This window comes from Panulirus ornatus, chromosome 33 (genome assembly GCF_036320965.1).
Source record: "Panulirus ornatus isolate Po-2019 chromosome 33, ASM3632096v1, whole genome shotgun sequence".
In the NCBI taxonomy this organism is placed as follows: Eukaryota; Metazoa; Arthropoda; class Malacostraca; order Decapoda; family Palinuridae; genus Panulirus; species Panulirus ornatus.
This window is the reverse complement of record NC_092256.1, coordinates 14,188,321-14,205,643: the sequence shown is the minus strand read 5'-3', so window position 1 is coordinate 14,205,643 and position 17,323 is coordinate 14,188,321. Positions and strand designations below refer to the sequence as shown.

The window sequence follows — 17,323 nt, the reverse complement described above, 5'->3', positions numbered from 1 at the left end:
TAGAGGGGATTTACATGTACATAAGGCAGAATCAAACGTTCTTGTGCAAGATATGTAGTGTACGCTACGAATACACTGCCTCACTGACTCACTGCCTCCAAGTCTTAGGATTTATACATTTTGTAAATATTTCATTGAAGTAACAAACTGTATCCATAATGCTTATGAAGACTTATTGAAGTCGGTGCTTCTCGTGCCCTATGTATGGACAGGTGCTACCAGACTCCGCCAGCGAAGAGTCATCCCCCACAGGCGAGGCTGCATCATCGTTAACCCTGCACAGGGTGTGTAAGTACTGAATACAAAGGACCCCCAGCTTTAACTCTCATCTGCATAAAATACACTCACATTTGTAAAACTTTACACACACACACACACACACGCTTGTCGTGTGTCTGCAGAGAAGTCCTCACGCCGTAATATGGAGGCAAGTAAGTAAAGTGGTTAAATAAGGTAATTGCCTTTACGTTCAGCCATTTAACCTTCTTTCTCCAACATCTCCTTTCCCCCAGCCTCCCTAAGCATCGGCGTAGGATGAGGAGGAGGGTGACGGGAAGAGCGTAGGATATCAAGTTAGGTGACGGGAAGAGCGTAGGATATCAAGTTAAGGAGTTAAGAAGCTTGGGGGCATGGGAGGGCGGTCAGCGTGAGGAAAGATGTTTTGTCTGCGGCCATGCGAGGAGGAGGGGAGCTACAATAGGGTGTGGGGGAAGGAGGTAGCAGCGTTGAGGGAGTGTCTTCTTACGGGGCGAGGCCCTTGGTAAGCGGCAGACGAGGCTGCGGAGGGAAGGTGAAGCACAAACCATCCTGACTCGGCGAAGGTGACCGTCCAGACACGGAGGGTCGAGCCGTGACCAGACTTCGGCAACATGTGTGGGTGGAGATCACCTCTTCTGCTGCTAATACAACAGGGGTGTCACAAAAGCACCGACGTCACTCGACATGGCGTGGTGTTGAAATACCCTCACCCCCCGCTACCAGGAAAACATTGTGGCTCTATCATGACACAGATGATACTGCCAACTTCTCTTTACGTTGTTTCGTAAACCTTGAGTGAATCAGTCAAGAAGAATATTGGCTTAAATTTGAATAATCTTAGGGAAAAAAAAATTGATTCTATGTCAGATCCTCTGTTATTACCTAAAATTTAAGGAAGTGATGTATTCTACTGTATGTTGAAACCTTGCCACCTCATGACTAAACTAGTCAATAGAGATAATTTCGTATACTGGTCAACAGAGATCATTTCGTTAGGTAATATATAGACACACACACTAACTACATGAGAAACTAACACAGGCGGGCAACTAACCGGTATTAAAAGCTCGCTCATCCAGCGACGCTGACTAACACCTGAAAATGAATCGTATAACACGGTCAACGCTATGATGAAACACAACCAACAAAAATCAAGCAACAAGGTCATCAGACTGCACACAGGCCAGGTACGGTGGCAGGCACAAGCCAATTTATCGATAGGGTGTGTCTTCCACTGGCCCGACCTGGCCTGGCCTGGCTTGGCCACGTCCAGAGACCCCCCGGGCCTATCAATGTCAGTACACAAGACCAAGCTGCTGCTCTCGAGCTGAGACCAAACAGATCAGCTGATAAAATCCAGGAACACATCTATTATCATCCTCAAACATCGCTCACACTTGTACATATTACCTCCACTATGGCTTTTAAAACTGTCTACGCGAGATGAATCATCTATATAGGCAGTACTTTTTCAGCTATTGGTATATGAAGAACCCTCAAATGCAGTTTATTCTTAAATTAGGCAAGTATAAACTAGACTCCACAGTAGCTATAAGGCACAGTGAAGTGTGGTGGAGTTCGAGGAAATGCAGTTCATTACACACTAGGAAATAAGGAGTTAAGAACAACGCGAAGAATTTGTATCAAGACTGACCCCTCGCTGGCACTCACTGGCGCTGACGCATGATCAGATGTTCAACATATTAAACGAGCAAAAGCAGCAGCAGCATTGGATAAAAATGACGTCATGTAGAAAGTCACAATAACCAAATGTAAACAGATCTATTATTAAGGTTAACCTCTCCCCCACACACACACCATCCACCCTTGAGCGGTTGTTACGAAAGTAGGTTACTGTCACGCTAACGATCAATGAGGCACCTGCACATTACCAACTACTGCTCCACCAGCTAACACTTGACGTCCACCTCTGCTGCTGATCTTACCTACGTGGAATGTCTCAATAAAAAAAATATATATATGTGTGTAAGCTCGTATTCTCTTCCAGTGGCAACTGAAAATAATAACATTATATTCTCTTGTATCCGAAACAAAATCTCTATATCAGGAAGTGTGGCGTGTACTGATGCCGCCGTCGCTGTAGACAAGAGAGGCGGAGGAGAGAGAACACGACCGCCACACGCATGTCTTTCTGCAGAACGGGTCGACTAGTGACGCGTGCTCTCTCGCCATCCTCTCTATTCAGGCCGGGGGTCACTGTCAAGATCCTGGCTTAGCTGGAACCTACAACGTGGGTCACGGACACCAACTGGTATTAAACAGTTTTACTTAAAGTGAAGATCAAGAGCTTCATGTCTGAGGTTTTATTCAGGAGCGCGCCTCATGCACAGGTATGAGGAGTGCTGGGGGGTAGCAGTGTGTTCCCTTTAACATAGGCGAGTTTCAGGGGTACGACCAACATCAAGCCACCAGGGGAATCAATACCGAATCGGTATACTAGAACCATGGATGAGGTGACTCTCTCCCTCCTTCGAGGTTTACGCTCAAGGGAAATGAACCACTTAACTCCAGGACCATGGTAGGTTATCGCCTTCCCTTCAGGGACACTAGTTATCTCCCTCCCTCCAGGGATATTTCAAGGTTAGACCCCTTCACACCAGGACCTTTGGAAGGTTACCTTCATCCCACCAAGGACACTCAAGGCTATCCCCTCCCTTCACTTACACAAGCCGAGAGGGTTATCCCCTCCCTCCTTGTACACAAGCCGAAAGAGTTATCTCCTCCCTCTAGGTACACAAGCCGTTAAGGTTATCTCCTCCCTCTAGGTACACAAGCCGAGAGGGTTATCTCCTTCCTCTAGGTACACAAGCCGTGAAGGTTATATCCTCCCTCTAGGTGCACAAGCCGTTAAGGTTATCTCCTCCCTCTAGGTACACAAACCGTGAAGGTTATCTCCCTCTAGGTACACAAGCCGAGAAGGTTATCCCCTCCCTCCTTGTACACAAGTCGAGAAGGTTATCTCCTCCCTCCAGGTACCCGAGGTATTGGATTTCTTGCCACCAGGCAGGCAGGCTGGGGGGCAAGCAGACAGCAGACTGGTCAGGAGAACCTGTCAGACAAATCTGATTGCCGTGGTTTTCCCGCATCAAGCAGACTCCGGAGAAGAAGAAAAAAAAAAGCAGCAGTATCGCTGAGCAGGTTCTACCACCATCTTGGACTAGGGCTTCAACGGGAATGGTTTCCAATGGGTTACTTACACTACCAAAGTACCAAGGCATGCTAAGCTTCCCAACTGGCCGAGTAAACCATACATAAATATATTTCTTTCTTTTACTATTATTCACTGAAACTACTAATACTCGTCAGGTCTCCAATAATATAGTTCATGCAAGAAGGATCACATAAAAATCAAAAGTACAGTTAAAATCATCAAGAAATAAGGAAGCTAGATATCAAGATGAAGCAAAATGAAAAGGGATCAGAGGGAGTAAAGATGTCGACGACAATGGAACAAGAACAGAGAAGAAAGTAAGACGCTGGAAATGAAGCAGATGTCGTTGACAGGAAATTAAGGGGAGAAAGATGGTAATTTTCATGCATAGCCTAGTCACCAACTAGCCATCAAGGGCAGCCTAACCAAACCGCCCCCACAACTGTTGCTTACTCGCTCATCCTCCCTCCCTCCCTCCCTCACTCACTCGCCCACCCCTTGTCTACCGCTTCAACCTGTTGTTACGCTTGCCTCCCTCACCTGTGGTTCTTACCGTGTTGGCCAGCGGTAGGAGGGAGGGAGGGTGTTCAGGGTAATAGGTGGGAGGGAGAGGTATAGGAGAGTGGTGGTAGTGGTGGGGCTGGGTTTTTAGTGTGGATGGTAACAGAGGAAAGGGATGGGGATGAGCTCAACACAGATAGGGGTGATGGTGGTGGAGGTCTGTAAAGGCAGATCAATAAATACGTCCCGTCTCTCCGTCAGACGACAGTCCCCGTTTTCTACCAACATTCCATGAACGCCACCAACTCACCGTCGTAATTCGATTACCTCAGTACAATAGAGAGGGGGGACGGGGTCGCGTCATGTGTGCGTCAATGTAGGTTACAAAGCTGTGCATTGATCCATTTATATGTAAATCATAAAGCTGCATGTAGTGATGGAACTCCGAACCAGTAAGTAAATGGACACACACACACACACACACACACACACGCACGCACCATCTCTATACACAATTACAATACAAAAAAGGAAATAATCAGAGCGGATTAACTGCTTCTCTACAATGGTACGTTTCCCTCACCGATATTTTCTTGATAAAAACACATCTACACTGATCACTGTGGCGAACACAAGACTGGTTCGGACAAGCTGACCTAGAAAGAAGTTGAAATATAAAAAAACAAATCAGACATCATTACCACCGGATGGAAGACGAGGAGACAAAGAGGTTGGAATATTCACTTTACATCAAAGTCTTTTGAGCCGGACGCTGGACAGTATCACTGTCCGAAACGTCTGAATGTTCTAATCACATTTCGCACTGGATCGATCACTACTCGGCTTCGATATATCCGAACATCTTTGGTACGTTATGATAATCTGATCCTACTTCTGTTAATTATCAAGTGTCATGCTCAAGTTATGGCATACGACTGTCACAAAAGAATGAACAATAATGATAATAAAGATAACATACAACAACACTCGAAAATTTATTCATTACAATGAAGTAAAGCACTGCAGTGGTTCGGACAGGACTCGAAACATCAGCTTCGAACTGAATGAACATGGAGACCATGAACAGAAATGGTCATGCCTAAGTATCCTACCTACAATAGCAATAACGGTATGAAGAAGACGAAGAATAAGATGATCTACAAGGGAAGAAGGGCATAGGAAAGACAGTGAAAAAAAAAAGCTCACACAGTACACTAAACTCTTCCTTTAATCATTTAGTGTAAACACTTGTGTACAGCAAACTGTAGCAGGCACGCGACAAAACCATTAACAAAGGTCTTGTCTACCGAGAACGTATCATTAATTCACAGTTTCTCCACAGAAGCACATCACAACCTTACTGCCGAGACAAGAAAGTAAAGAGGAGATACGTATACGTGGGAAAACCCAACAGAATCCCATGACATCATCAGGATAAGGGAATCCAATACTCTCCATGTCAAGTGAACAGTATCTACACCAGAAGTTATTTTTTTCATCAATTGGTTGTTATAACTTGACGCTGAAGGCTTTACTGACCCTCGCTAACTATAAACTCTAAAGCCCAAATAAACAACCCTAACCAAAACGGGAAACAATCAACGTGGCTCTTACACCACTTAATCTGTTGAACCACCCACGAAAAAGCCTTAACCACAGCCCTGCAGCAAAGCTACCACCACAAACGTATCGAGATCCCGTACACTATACACTGCTGTCAATCTAAAATGATGCAATAGACGTATCGATTTTCCGCAATCAATATCATCAGCTACGAAAAGTTGCCAATGTGCACCAGCTCCAAGCAAACTCAGTAGGCCTATGAATAAGACTTACATGTCCCAGGATGTGGATAATTCTTTTAGGCTCATTAGGCCTGAGTGAAGGGACATTTGTACCCGGACACGAACATTCCTCTGGGAGGCTTATCAGACCAATCAGTTAGGGTCACCAGACCATTAGCCTTTTAACAACACCCAGCGATAGGACGGAGAGTCCTGGGCGTCCACTGTACAACACTAATAGTCCTAGAAACGCTTCATAGGACAATAGGAGACCCGTCCAAGGATAACAAGAGTTCTGGCATTCCGTCCTAAGACAACGGAAACCCACCCTAGTAGCCTACCCTAGGACGATGGTCTGGCACCCCATCCATGGAAATAAGAAGCCTGACAGCCAGCCATCATAAACAATAATATGATACATAATAATAACGTAGTGAGGACTCAGACGAAGATATAAGCTCTACTGAAACAAGCAACGCTTCGTCAACTCCGAAACAAGTGTCTGGTTTCCGCAGAGGCACGTGAGAGAGAGAGTGTGTGTGTGTGTGTGTGTGTAAAGGTACATAACCTCCACAGGATTCCCTGGCATCGAACATTCACACATTCTTCCCCTTCATCCTTAAGGCATCCTTCTCCATCCTTTCCATCACAAAACTTCCCTCCTCCTCAAGTTGAGTCCTCACCCCTCACTCCTTACCCCACTCCTCTCCAACAGTAAGTGAATCAGCGGCAGCGTTCTCCACACACACACACCCACACACACACACACACACTGTGCCTGGCCATCCACTCAGTGCTGGGGCCAGCACTTCCAGGTTGTCATCCTGTGCTTCGCCACTCAACCCCATACAAGTACCTGACGTTTTTAGTCTATCCACGTTGAGACAGTTTATCCTTAGGGAAATGTTCAATGCCGATGATGGTCTAATACCTATATATATATATATATATATATATATATATATATATATATATATATATATATATATATATATATATATAGACTATTACAGGTGGTAACGAATATACCTGTGGCATCCAGTTATTCCAAAAGTGATTCTGAGAAATAAGCCCACTCTCTCTCTCTCTCTCTCTCTCTCTCTCTCTCTCTCTCACACACACACACACACACACACACACACACACACTTTCTGTGAAAACAGCTAACGAGGGCAAGTTTCTTGCAATTTCGATGACGCAAGTTCCACATAGTGATTACTGGAGTCACGTGAAGGGAACACAAGGAATATGAACATGTGTGTCATGAATACGACCAAGGACATTTGTAAGGCAACTCACGCACGGGGGGAAATCATTACCAATCGATTCATCACTAAACTTGAAAATGGCTAGCGAAGTAGGACCCTCCCCCCCCCCCCCCCCCCTCTTGATTACGTTAACTTTCGGGAAATCAAATTTTTCAGACACGGTCGCAGTTGGCTATACGATAAGTCCAGTTCTAGATCCTTTATCCCACATCCATCCCCCCCTTGCGTTGCAAAGAAGTACCAGCAATATGGTCGTCCAGTAAAATCCTGTACTTTCTTTCGGCAAGATGTGGGAACTGTTCGGGCGAAGGGTCCACACAGCTGACAGCTGTTTTGTGAACGAGCTTTGTGTGTGTGTGTGTGTGTGTGTGTGTGTGTGTGTGTGTGTGTATGTGTGTGTGTACGGCAAGCGTATCAAAGCTTTCGCGGACTTGGAGTGTCACCCGGTTCAAGTTTGAGGAGGAGGAGGTCATCTCCGTGCAATACACTTAACATGGGGCAGTAAGGTCTAGTAGTTAAGGGGTGTTAAGAAACATCAAAAGCCCAATCGAAGCCTATGCTTCTGCGGCGATACATAAAGCCAGTAATGTCCACTACTGCCACCCAGACGATAAGATGAAACACACTAACGCGATTCCAGAATCTCAAAATCCACACAACTTTAGTACACCCAAGTAAAAGAAGCACCCTCTTCCAAGGCCTCGTCCACTGCATGACCGTTAAAGTGGATGACAGGAGTAATTGAAGTAAATTACGTAAAGACTCCGCGTCGCACGTCATGGTCACAGTGGCTCCGGCGAAGAGTAAATGGAATAAATCCTGGAATAAATCCTCCTCTGCGAAGTCACTGGAATCCATTGTACAACAATGTAGGCATCACTTCCAGGGGACGATCAAAACTCCCCTTCGTACTCGCCGGAGTCCAAGCACCAACAACAACATTAATTAGGGGGTTTATATCAAACTGGCCGGTTAAATAACTCTTAAACCAACACATTCCGTATCATTCAGGGGGAATTATAGAGGAATTATAGAGGAATTAAGAAGAGGAATTATAGAGGAATTAAGAAGAGGAATTATAAAGGAGTTAGGGAAGAGGAATTATAGAGGAATTAGGAAGAGGATTTATAGAGGAATTAGGAAGAGGAATTATAGAGGAATTAAGAAGAGGAATTATAAAGGAGTTAGGGAAGAGGAATTATAGAGGAATTAGGAAGAGGAATTATAGAGGAATTAGGAAGAGGAATTATAGAGGAATTAAGAAGAGGAATTATAGAGGAATTAAGAAGAGGAATTATAAAGGAGTTAGGGAAGAGGAATTATAGAGGAATTAGGAAGAGGAATTATAGAGGAATTAGGAAGAGGAATTATAGAGGAATTAGGAAGAAGCAAGCATAATTATCACTGTTACTTGCAACGCATTGCTTATTCTTTATCTGTTTACAAGGGACCAATCTACGACTGTGATGTTTTAGAGGACTATTATCCGTAGAGAGGAAGTTCATGGGTTCACTATTTATGTCCACCGTAGCTTACCTCATACAGGAGTGACTTTAAATTCTACTGGGAACCCGTTACAAGTATAAATTCAGTGACAAATACCTGGTCATTTATTCAATATAAAATTGTCCAGGATTCAATGCAATTGATGATAAGTTAAACTTATTTTGGGATCAGTTAACCCAAAGTAGATAAATTTTTAGATTTGACTTTCACCATCATCAGTGGGGAAGTAGACGGGTAAACTAGAGATTTTTATTTATTATTCAATTGGTAAACATGCGATTGTCTTGGACAATCGCATGTTTACCAAATGGCGTCCTAGCTTCGTCTCTTCGATGTATGTCAACTGACTGTTATATTTCTCTCGTGTCTCCCCTGATGATGTGATTATTACACGAAAGTGCACTTGGGAACTTATCGTGTTTCATTTTCCCCGTGGACTCATAGGAATATATATATATATATATATATATATATATATATATATATATATATATATATATATATATATATATATATATATATTCGCCATTTTCCGCATTAGCGAGGTAGCGCTAAGGACAGAGGACTGAGCCTTAGAGGGAATGTCCTCCTTGGCCCCTTCTCTGTTCCTTCTTTTGGAAAATCAAAAAAGAGAGGGATTTCCATCCCCCCGCTCCCTCCCCTTTTACGACACTCGGGGAATACGTGGGAAGTAATCTTTCTCCCCTATCCTTAGGGGTAATATATAAATATACGAACAAAGTGCATAGGAACGCGCACCTTCATAGAACATACAAACCTCCAACAGCCAGGATCGAACCCGGGATCCTATGTCGAAAAATCAATTCGAAAGTCTACTAGAGTAGGTTAAATATACCGAATGCAAGTAGCCTACTAGGAACACTTGGCACAGCGTCGAGCGAATATACATCCCAGCGCATCTGGCAACTGCAAAATAGTTACATAAGGCACTCATCCCATGGCCCAATACGTCACACTGAAACTCGCCAATCAGCGTAGGCTGACGAATGGCGTGACGTGAACCAATAGAGCACGATGCCGTGTTTCGTTATGCAAGAGAACTTAACGAACCAATTCGTGCACTGCCCTACGAATGAACAGATACCGACATGCGAATAATCACGAGTGTTCTACTTTATAATGAACAGCTCCCGGGAGGTGAGAATAGTGACCAGTCCTGTAGGTGTTCTTTAATCTGAACAGGTCCCCCTGGCCACTGGCTTAAGCCACAAGATTCAATCCCAGAAATAAAACCTCGTAGAGAATGTAGTTTTTTTTTATTTTCAACGTCAGTTTTTACTTCCACCGTCAATGTTCTTTGTTTAGGCAACGTCTGTATTTTCGGGTAATTCCTGAGCATCACATTACTTTTACGAGACAAATGAAACTTTAGCACTCCTTTACATACAAGTAACAGATTACTGTCTTTCATCTTGTAATGCCAAAATCGTGTACCGTGTTTACCTGACTTTACTCAAGCTGTAATAATTTGCAAAAGAAAGAAAAAACACTATGTTGAAACTCTACTTTTGCTTACTAAGCAATGTTACTTCAACGAGAATACTCTCTCTCTCTCTCTCTCTCTCTCTCTCTCTCTCTCTCTCTCTCTCTCTCTCTCTCTCTCTCTAAGTCAGTGCTTTTAACACAACAGAGCTGAACAGAGGTGCAGTTCAACGATTCATTTAACAAAGTTCCAATCATTTCTAAGTCGCTCGCACAAAAAAAACACTTCTGTAAACAAAAGCATAGAATATCATCTTAATATTCTTTATCATTTCTCCTCCCTGCTCCACACCAGCCTAGAAAAAATGTATCATGAGGTATCAGCAGCAGTTAGTTTACTCGGTCTGTTAAAGGCACTGCGTTCCGTCTCGTTTCACTCATTCATCATAAAGAAACTATAAAAAGCTTGCTATTCTTAGGCATTGCACAGTCTCTACGTGCCCAGCTTGAACAAAACTAATACACTGTAGTACATGCAAACGTGTGACGAAAATGACACATCTATAATATCAAAATATCGACATTTTGAGCATGTTAAACTGATTCTTCAGTCTTGTGGATGCAATTATATTGACGGTATACGGCAAACAGTGTGTATACAAACCATGGCTATATAAGAGGATATATCCGTATCCAAACCTCCATTGCATAACATATAAGATTTACAGGATATCTATACCTGAACTGAATGGGATTGTGAGTGTAGGTAAACCCTCCATTCTGAAATTTCGAATTAATGATACACGCAGCGATTGTTCAAAAAAGCCTTTAAAACCATCGTAAAGTATAAGAAAGGTTTCTTTATTCAGTACACCCTATGCCGTGTTTTACGTCAAGGTTTTGAGACCGGTGTGCTTTACATGATAAAAATCACTTTAGTACTCCTTTGTACCATGTTCTAAGATGAAGCCTACTCCGGCAAAGAATCATTGAAGATTAGCGAGAGTAAGCACAGTTTCCGTTGTTGGCAAGCTGATGGAAGCCATCATTCGCGATAGAATTGTATGTAAACCATTTCAAGAAAGACTGCCTAATAAAAGAATATGGCATTTTTCCCGACGGAATCGCTTGCTCGACAAATCTGCTCGATTTCTTTTCATCAAGAAATAATCAACATGGATGACGAAAGAAAAACAATTTGTCTTCTGTTAAGAGTTTCAAAAAAGCATTCGATAAATTTCCACATCAATCGTGAAGAACAAAAAGCTGTCAAATGGTGTAGATGGTGTTGTACTTAGATGCTCAGGAAACTGGTTGACTGGCCGTAAACAGAGAGCATTAATCAATGGCCAAGCCTCAAAATGGTTAAACGTAACAAGTGGGGTGTCGTAGGGATAATCTTAGGACAGTTTCTTTCTCATGTATATTACTGATATTGATAATGGGCTGCATTGTAAGGTATCTAAATTCGTTGACCAAAATAAGTTGAGAAATTGATCTACATCAGAAATTGGACGTCTGCAGCCTTTGACTGACACAAACTAATGGACATGGTTAACAGGAGGCAAATGAATTTCAATATTGACAAATGCATAGTTTTAAACGGCGGTAGTAAAAATGAAGACAACCTATACTATGAATTCTTGCGAGCTACGAAAAACCAAAGGGGCGAACATAATTCTTGTATTCATAGGTAGGGCATTCGAACTTGTAAGTCTCAGAAAAATCATTCCAACTCTCTACAACTCGCCGGTTTATCCCCATCTGCAATTTACTGTGCCCAGTTTTGGTCACCCTACTTGAGGAAGGACATAGCCAGAATGGAGAGAGTACAGAGGCGACCTGCCAAGATTCCTGGCCTCAGAAACAAATCCTATGAGAGCTGAATGAAAAAATCTAATTTATCAAGCAAAAAGAAAGGATGAAGTGACCTAATAAAAGTATCTAAAATCGGTAAAGATTTCGATAACATTGATCTCACGTGCTACATAGCCTGATTTCACTCGTAGTAATGCATATAAACTCGTGGGCAAGCGTTTTACCTCAAATGAGGCTTAGTGCTTCTTCTTCAACAGGATTGTCAACATATGGGACTATTCAAATGAAGTGGTTTAAAAGAACACCATAAACACGTTCAAGCATAGTCTTGATCAATATTTTGCTTCAAATTCGCGACTAACATTGTTTGCACCACCTTAGCTCTATAAAATCTACCCCTCCAACATTAACCAATGACTCTCTGACCTCTTCCACTAATCACAAACAACCTCGTTAGGACCCGTTGGTCTGTTCCAGCTTGAATTCTGTCATAACTGAACTGAGAAAGCGAATGACGGAACCCGGAAAACGAGACTTGAAACGCCACAAATGACTTAATTCAGGAAGGACGCCAGTTCTTTTTCTTCGTTTATGGTGGTTTGGGAGTAAACAGAAAAAATGTTAAAAGGAGAAAGGGGTTTCAGTTATTTAAGGTGTGTAACCAGGACTAACAAGCCCAGAGGTACATATATTGTCAGTCTTGGATTTGAAGCAAAATACTCATAAAGCCAATGCCTAAAAGTATGTATGGTGCTACTTTCAACTACTCGAATGGAAAAAACCATTCAATATATTATCAATCCTGTTTAAGAAAATCACTTCATTTCATTCGAGGTAAAACATGGAATAATTTACATACACCTTAATGGCCAACCGATCCAGAAGTATCAGTCATATCTTTTATCTTACCAAATTCATGTTGGTCGTCAAAATCACTATCAAAATCGTCACATATCGAAAACACCTACTGCATCGAACAGTTGTCGATAAACTTCAGTTTCGCGTGTCTTAAAGCGGATCAGTGTTCAACCAGACTTCGCAGAGCTATTCTATACACGTATCAATTTTCAAGGCAAAGTGCTTTCCCCACAGTTTTTTAATCATATACTGAACATCCCTATAATACGGCTACGTGAACGAACATCTTCAGCATAAACACCCTCCAAACTTTCTCACTCGAAATCATTTAAGTATATTCGTAGTGCGAATGAACATCAAACTTGTATGCTCGTACCTAGTTAAATCTACCTGTTTACTGTACCGGAACCTCAATTTCTGGTGATCCCGTCTTGTAAAACAGCTCAATCAATGGGAAGACCTTGCTAACAATGTGGAAGACGTCACTATTGTAACAGAATCAAGTGTTGTGTTGTGGTATAACAGAATGCTTCCCTCAGCACAGTCTCGTCGTCCCCCTTCAACATTCACTCCATCTACAAAATCACTTGGCCTACATTATTCCTTGATAGAAGGTAAGTCTATATGAAACAGATTCAAGCTTAAAGATCACTTCACAGACATTAAATCCCTCAACATACTGTAAACAATCAACGTTTATACTGCACTTATCTTTCGTTCCGCAGGCATGACGTCTCACAGGGAGGTTAGGATTTGCAACAGGCCCGTCCTTCACTGTTTCATGGTTCATGTATATAAAACTCATCTTTCCTGTTTGCATTTCAATATTTTTGGATGTATGAAAAAGTTATATGTTCAATACTTAAAAATATATTCCAGTTTTGCAGTTTCTAGTGTCAAAAGGTACCTACCCTTATGCTGTGACTCGCGTCTTAACTATCGAGTAAACGTATCTTTACTGTGGTGCCTCTCGTTGTGTCAATGCCAAGTGTTGTTCTGTTCTGGTGTGGTGGCGCCTTTCGTGTCTAGTGTCGACTGGTACCTACTCCATTGTGGTTCCTCCCATTATGTAAGGTATCAGCTGATGCCTGCCATGGTGTGGCGCATCTCGTTGTGTCTGGTGTCGACTGGTGTCTGCCCGAGTGTGGTTTACCTCTGTATGGCGTCATCAGATGCCTGCTCGTGTGGTGCTTATTGTTATGGCTAGTGTTTGCGCTTTCCCTTAGAGCGGTGCCACCTGTCCTGGTTTAAGCTGGTGTCTTCTCTAGTGTGGTGCTTTTCGCTGTCTAGTGTCAAACGGTGATTAACCTAGAATGTGTTGCTTCGCGCAGAGTCTAGTAGTATCAAAAGTGCGGGCACTTGCTCCCAACACCATACCATGTAATGGAATATTGGTTCATATACCATTCTCGTTCTTGTAAGTTACTCTGCTTTCTCTTTATTCATTTCTTAAACACTATATGGAAACTTTAAACAAATCATTATCAATTATTCACTAGTTTCGAGTCTTACCATTGCCTCTCTCAACAGCACTTTGATAGCTGGCAGTCTGCCTTTTATTCAGAAACTCAAGAAAACACTAAATTGTGAAAAAAGTCAGCTATACTTACCGTTAGCAACGCATGACAAACCCACCACGTCACTAGTTCTGTACATTACCTCACGAGCCAACGTTTCACATCGTCTACCACTTTCTGGCTACACTTGCCTTTATACATTTACTTCAAACAGCACTCCTTTACTGTCCATTCTGCATGGTTGCACTTTAATTTCCTATATAATTTCAGATGTCATTAATGACGAAGTCTCCACTGCGGTTTTCAAATACTGTCGATATCAGCTTCTCAATGAATATATGTCCTACAGTCAATATGAGCCTCTCAATATAGTGTATATCCTAAAGTGTTCATTGATTATGAAAAAAAACAAAGATGTTAAACATGATACAGATGAATTACAAGTTAATTATCAAAAAGTTAACAAATGACTGATCGAATAAATCCAGTTTATACATTTCGAACAAATTCACAAATACTCGAACCAGATGATGTGCAGTCCCGAAGTTTTCATGGGTAACATTTATTTTCAAGTTAAGGTTATTGATCTAACGTGAACAATGTGACAGCGGAAGCCTTATGTAAGGAGAGTACACAAAATTCTCTTAAAAATGGAGAAAATAGCTGCTCCCCTGTTAACTAGTAACTGTACTGTGAAGTGTGTAATTTTCAACATAAAGTAAAATCATACCTGTAATAATGCCACCACGTCACTTATCCACGTCCTAAGTCATAACACATCCATAATACCCTTTCGTTGCGAAAATAAAATGAAAAAGATCAAAAGGCAACGTTCAATTTTCCTGCCAGCACGAATACGTACAGATGGAGCACGTCGGCGAAGCGTAGACAAAATGTTGGTCGCAGCCATGGTGCTCCTGCTGTTCTCAAACACCACTAATATTAAATTTCACACACTGCCAATAGGTTAAAAATCGTACGAGTCCAAGTCTGAGGTGGGCGACGGCCGGACTGCTCAAGCCAACCACCAGTCGCGTGGGAGAGTTTAGCCGTCGGTGCCGGGGTGGGGCTCCTTTTCACAACTTTTCTATCCTTAGATTAGGTTATGTGATGATCTAACAAAATGTATACATCCCCAGAGTCATATAAACCTTAAATACGCAGCCTTAAAGAAGTGACATATCGTAGAATATGAGATATACATTGAACAAAGTCTGATTGTGTGGATGTCGCTGCTGCCGGACGCACGATTCAATCCCCCCCTGTCCATTTTGAGGTATTTAAAAGCGTACCGAACATGTCTCTTAGATCTTTGCTACATATTTCTTATCATGGAAATAGTTTGAAGGTTATCAGAAGAAAATATTATATGATGCGAGAAGAATAGGTTTTGAATATGTGGAATGACCTACCACAAGGAGACGGCGGTGAGTCTGGCAACACGTGATGTGTCAGTAACCAATGGCAAACAAGCCGGACTTGTGCCATGGCGACTGGCTGTGTTGTCAGCTTGTTTGTATATGGAAGCCGTGAAGATTTTTTTCATAAGGTTAGGTAAGAGCTGTATTGAGTAAATCTTCCGGCAGGGCTTTGAACCACCTTGACGGGTTGTTAGACGGAGTTTTAGGCAACCTGGTATTTGGTGCAGGTCAATTACTTTCATAATTTTCTTCAAGAAACTTTTACTCCTGTTTACTTGCACGTAATACGAGTTTAATACTGTCAATCTTAAAATAGCTTGGCCTGTCATTACCAGCTTTTATACGAACATAAAATAATGCCATTTTAATTGTTCTAATCGTTTTAAACACTTAAATTGGATAATCTGGTTAAACTAATGACTTTGAACATCCCAAAGTTTATCATTGCTTTATTGAGGGCTAACATTTCACGCAAAATAACACCTAAAAAGCATCAGTTTTTGCTAGAAGTCATTCAATATAAATGCTAGTTGTAAACTCTACGATTCTTTCCTCCTCCCACCCATTCCCACAGCGGTAAGCTCTGCTCACCGGATGACTAAACCTGGGGTAACTTTACAAAACATGACAGTGTTCTCTAGGAAACCATTGGGGATGCTTAAGACTTACAAGGAAGCAACATGCTTTGCCCAGCTTCATGGAAGGATTTCGAAATGAAGTCAGGAATTTCAGCTAAGCTGTCTTAGGAAACCATACCTCTGAAGAGGAGTTTTAAACTTGAGCTAAAAACAGAAAAATCATAACAGAAAACGAAAGTTCAAAGGAAATGTGTGTGTGTGTGTGTGTGTGTGTGTGTGTGTGCTGCTCTACAAATTCCTAAAGGTACTTAAACTCGTTATTCGGAAACAGTGGATGGCAATTAGATGAAATAGAATTATGACATTCAGACACCGCTCAACTAGAATATTTCCTCCTGGCGGATATCTGTTGATAATTGTAACGACTAACATTACAGATGACATTCTTATGTACTTTTAAAAGCTCCATATTATGGAACTTACGGGTCTCAAAGAATCTTGTGATAAAATGACGCGGGAAAAGGCAATAAAGTAATATATGTATGTATGTATATATATATATATATATATATATATATATATATATATATATATATATATATATATATATATATTCTTTCTTTCAAACTATTCGCCATTTCCCGCGTTAGCAAGGTAGCGTTAAGAACAGAGGACTGGGCCTCTGAGGGAATATCCTCACCTGCCCCCCTTCTCTGTTCCTTCTTTTGGAAAATTAAGAAAAAAAAAAAAGATGGTTGCTAGAACCTGATCTTTTTTTTTTATTCTTTGAAATCGTCGTCATGAATGATGCAGCATAGTATCAAGATTCATTTTCATTCTTCTTTCATCAATTACATTTTCTCACATGCCTTAACTACATATTTTCTATATTCATTCAACTCCGCCAGCCTTGCTCAAGGTTATATTTCATAATCGTCTGTAAGGCCAATCTTACAATCCCCCACCTTGAAGCTGTCGAACGATCTTACAGTTTGTAAACGAATGAACCATTCCGTCACCCAACTTTAACAGGCCCAATAGCAGAGGCTGGCTGTCCAGCAAGGCCTACCTACCTACCAGCTATCCAGCCAGCCAGCCAGCTAGCTAGGTAGACAGACAGACAGCTGGCCAACACATACTTGGCAGTAGTTTGCTGCAGCATTGCCATATACACCCACGTCCACATCCAGCATTATTCT

At 41.9% G+C, this 17,323-nt stretch overlaps 1 protein-coding gene across 2 annotated transcripts in view; it reads right to left on the bottom strand.

Annotated features, from left to right (window-relative positions):
- LOC139759484 (uncharacterized) overlaps nucleotides 1–15,158 on the bottom strand; it is a 35,409-nt gene extending 20,251 nt beyond the window's left edge. Inside the window, exon 1 of one of the 2 annotated variants that reach the window (XM_071681659.1) lies at nucleotides 14,988–15,158. In XM_071681659.1, the coding sequence (XP_071537760.1) occupies nucleotides 14,988–15,035 (48 nt within the window). In that variant the 5' untranslated portion in view covers nucleotides 15,036–15,158. Of the gene's footprint in view, nucleotides 1–14,855 lie in introns of both variants that reach the window. The other variant, XM_071681660.1, reaches the window with a different exon arrangement.
- Between the last annotated feature and the right edge of the window lie 2,165 nt (nucleotides 15,159–17,323).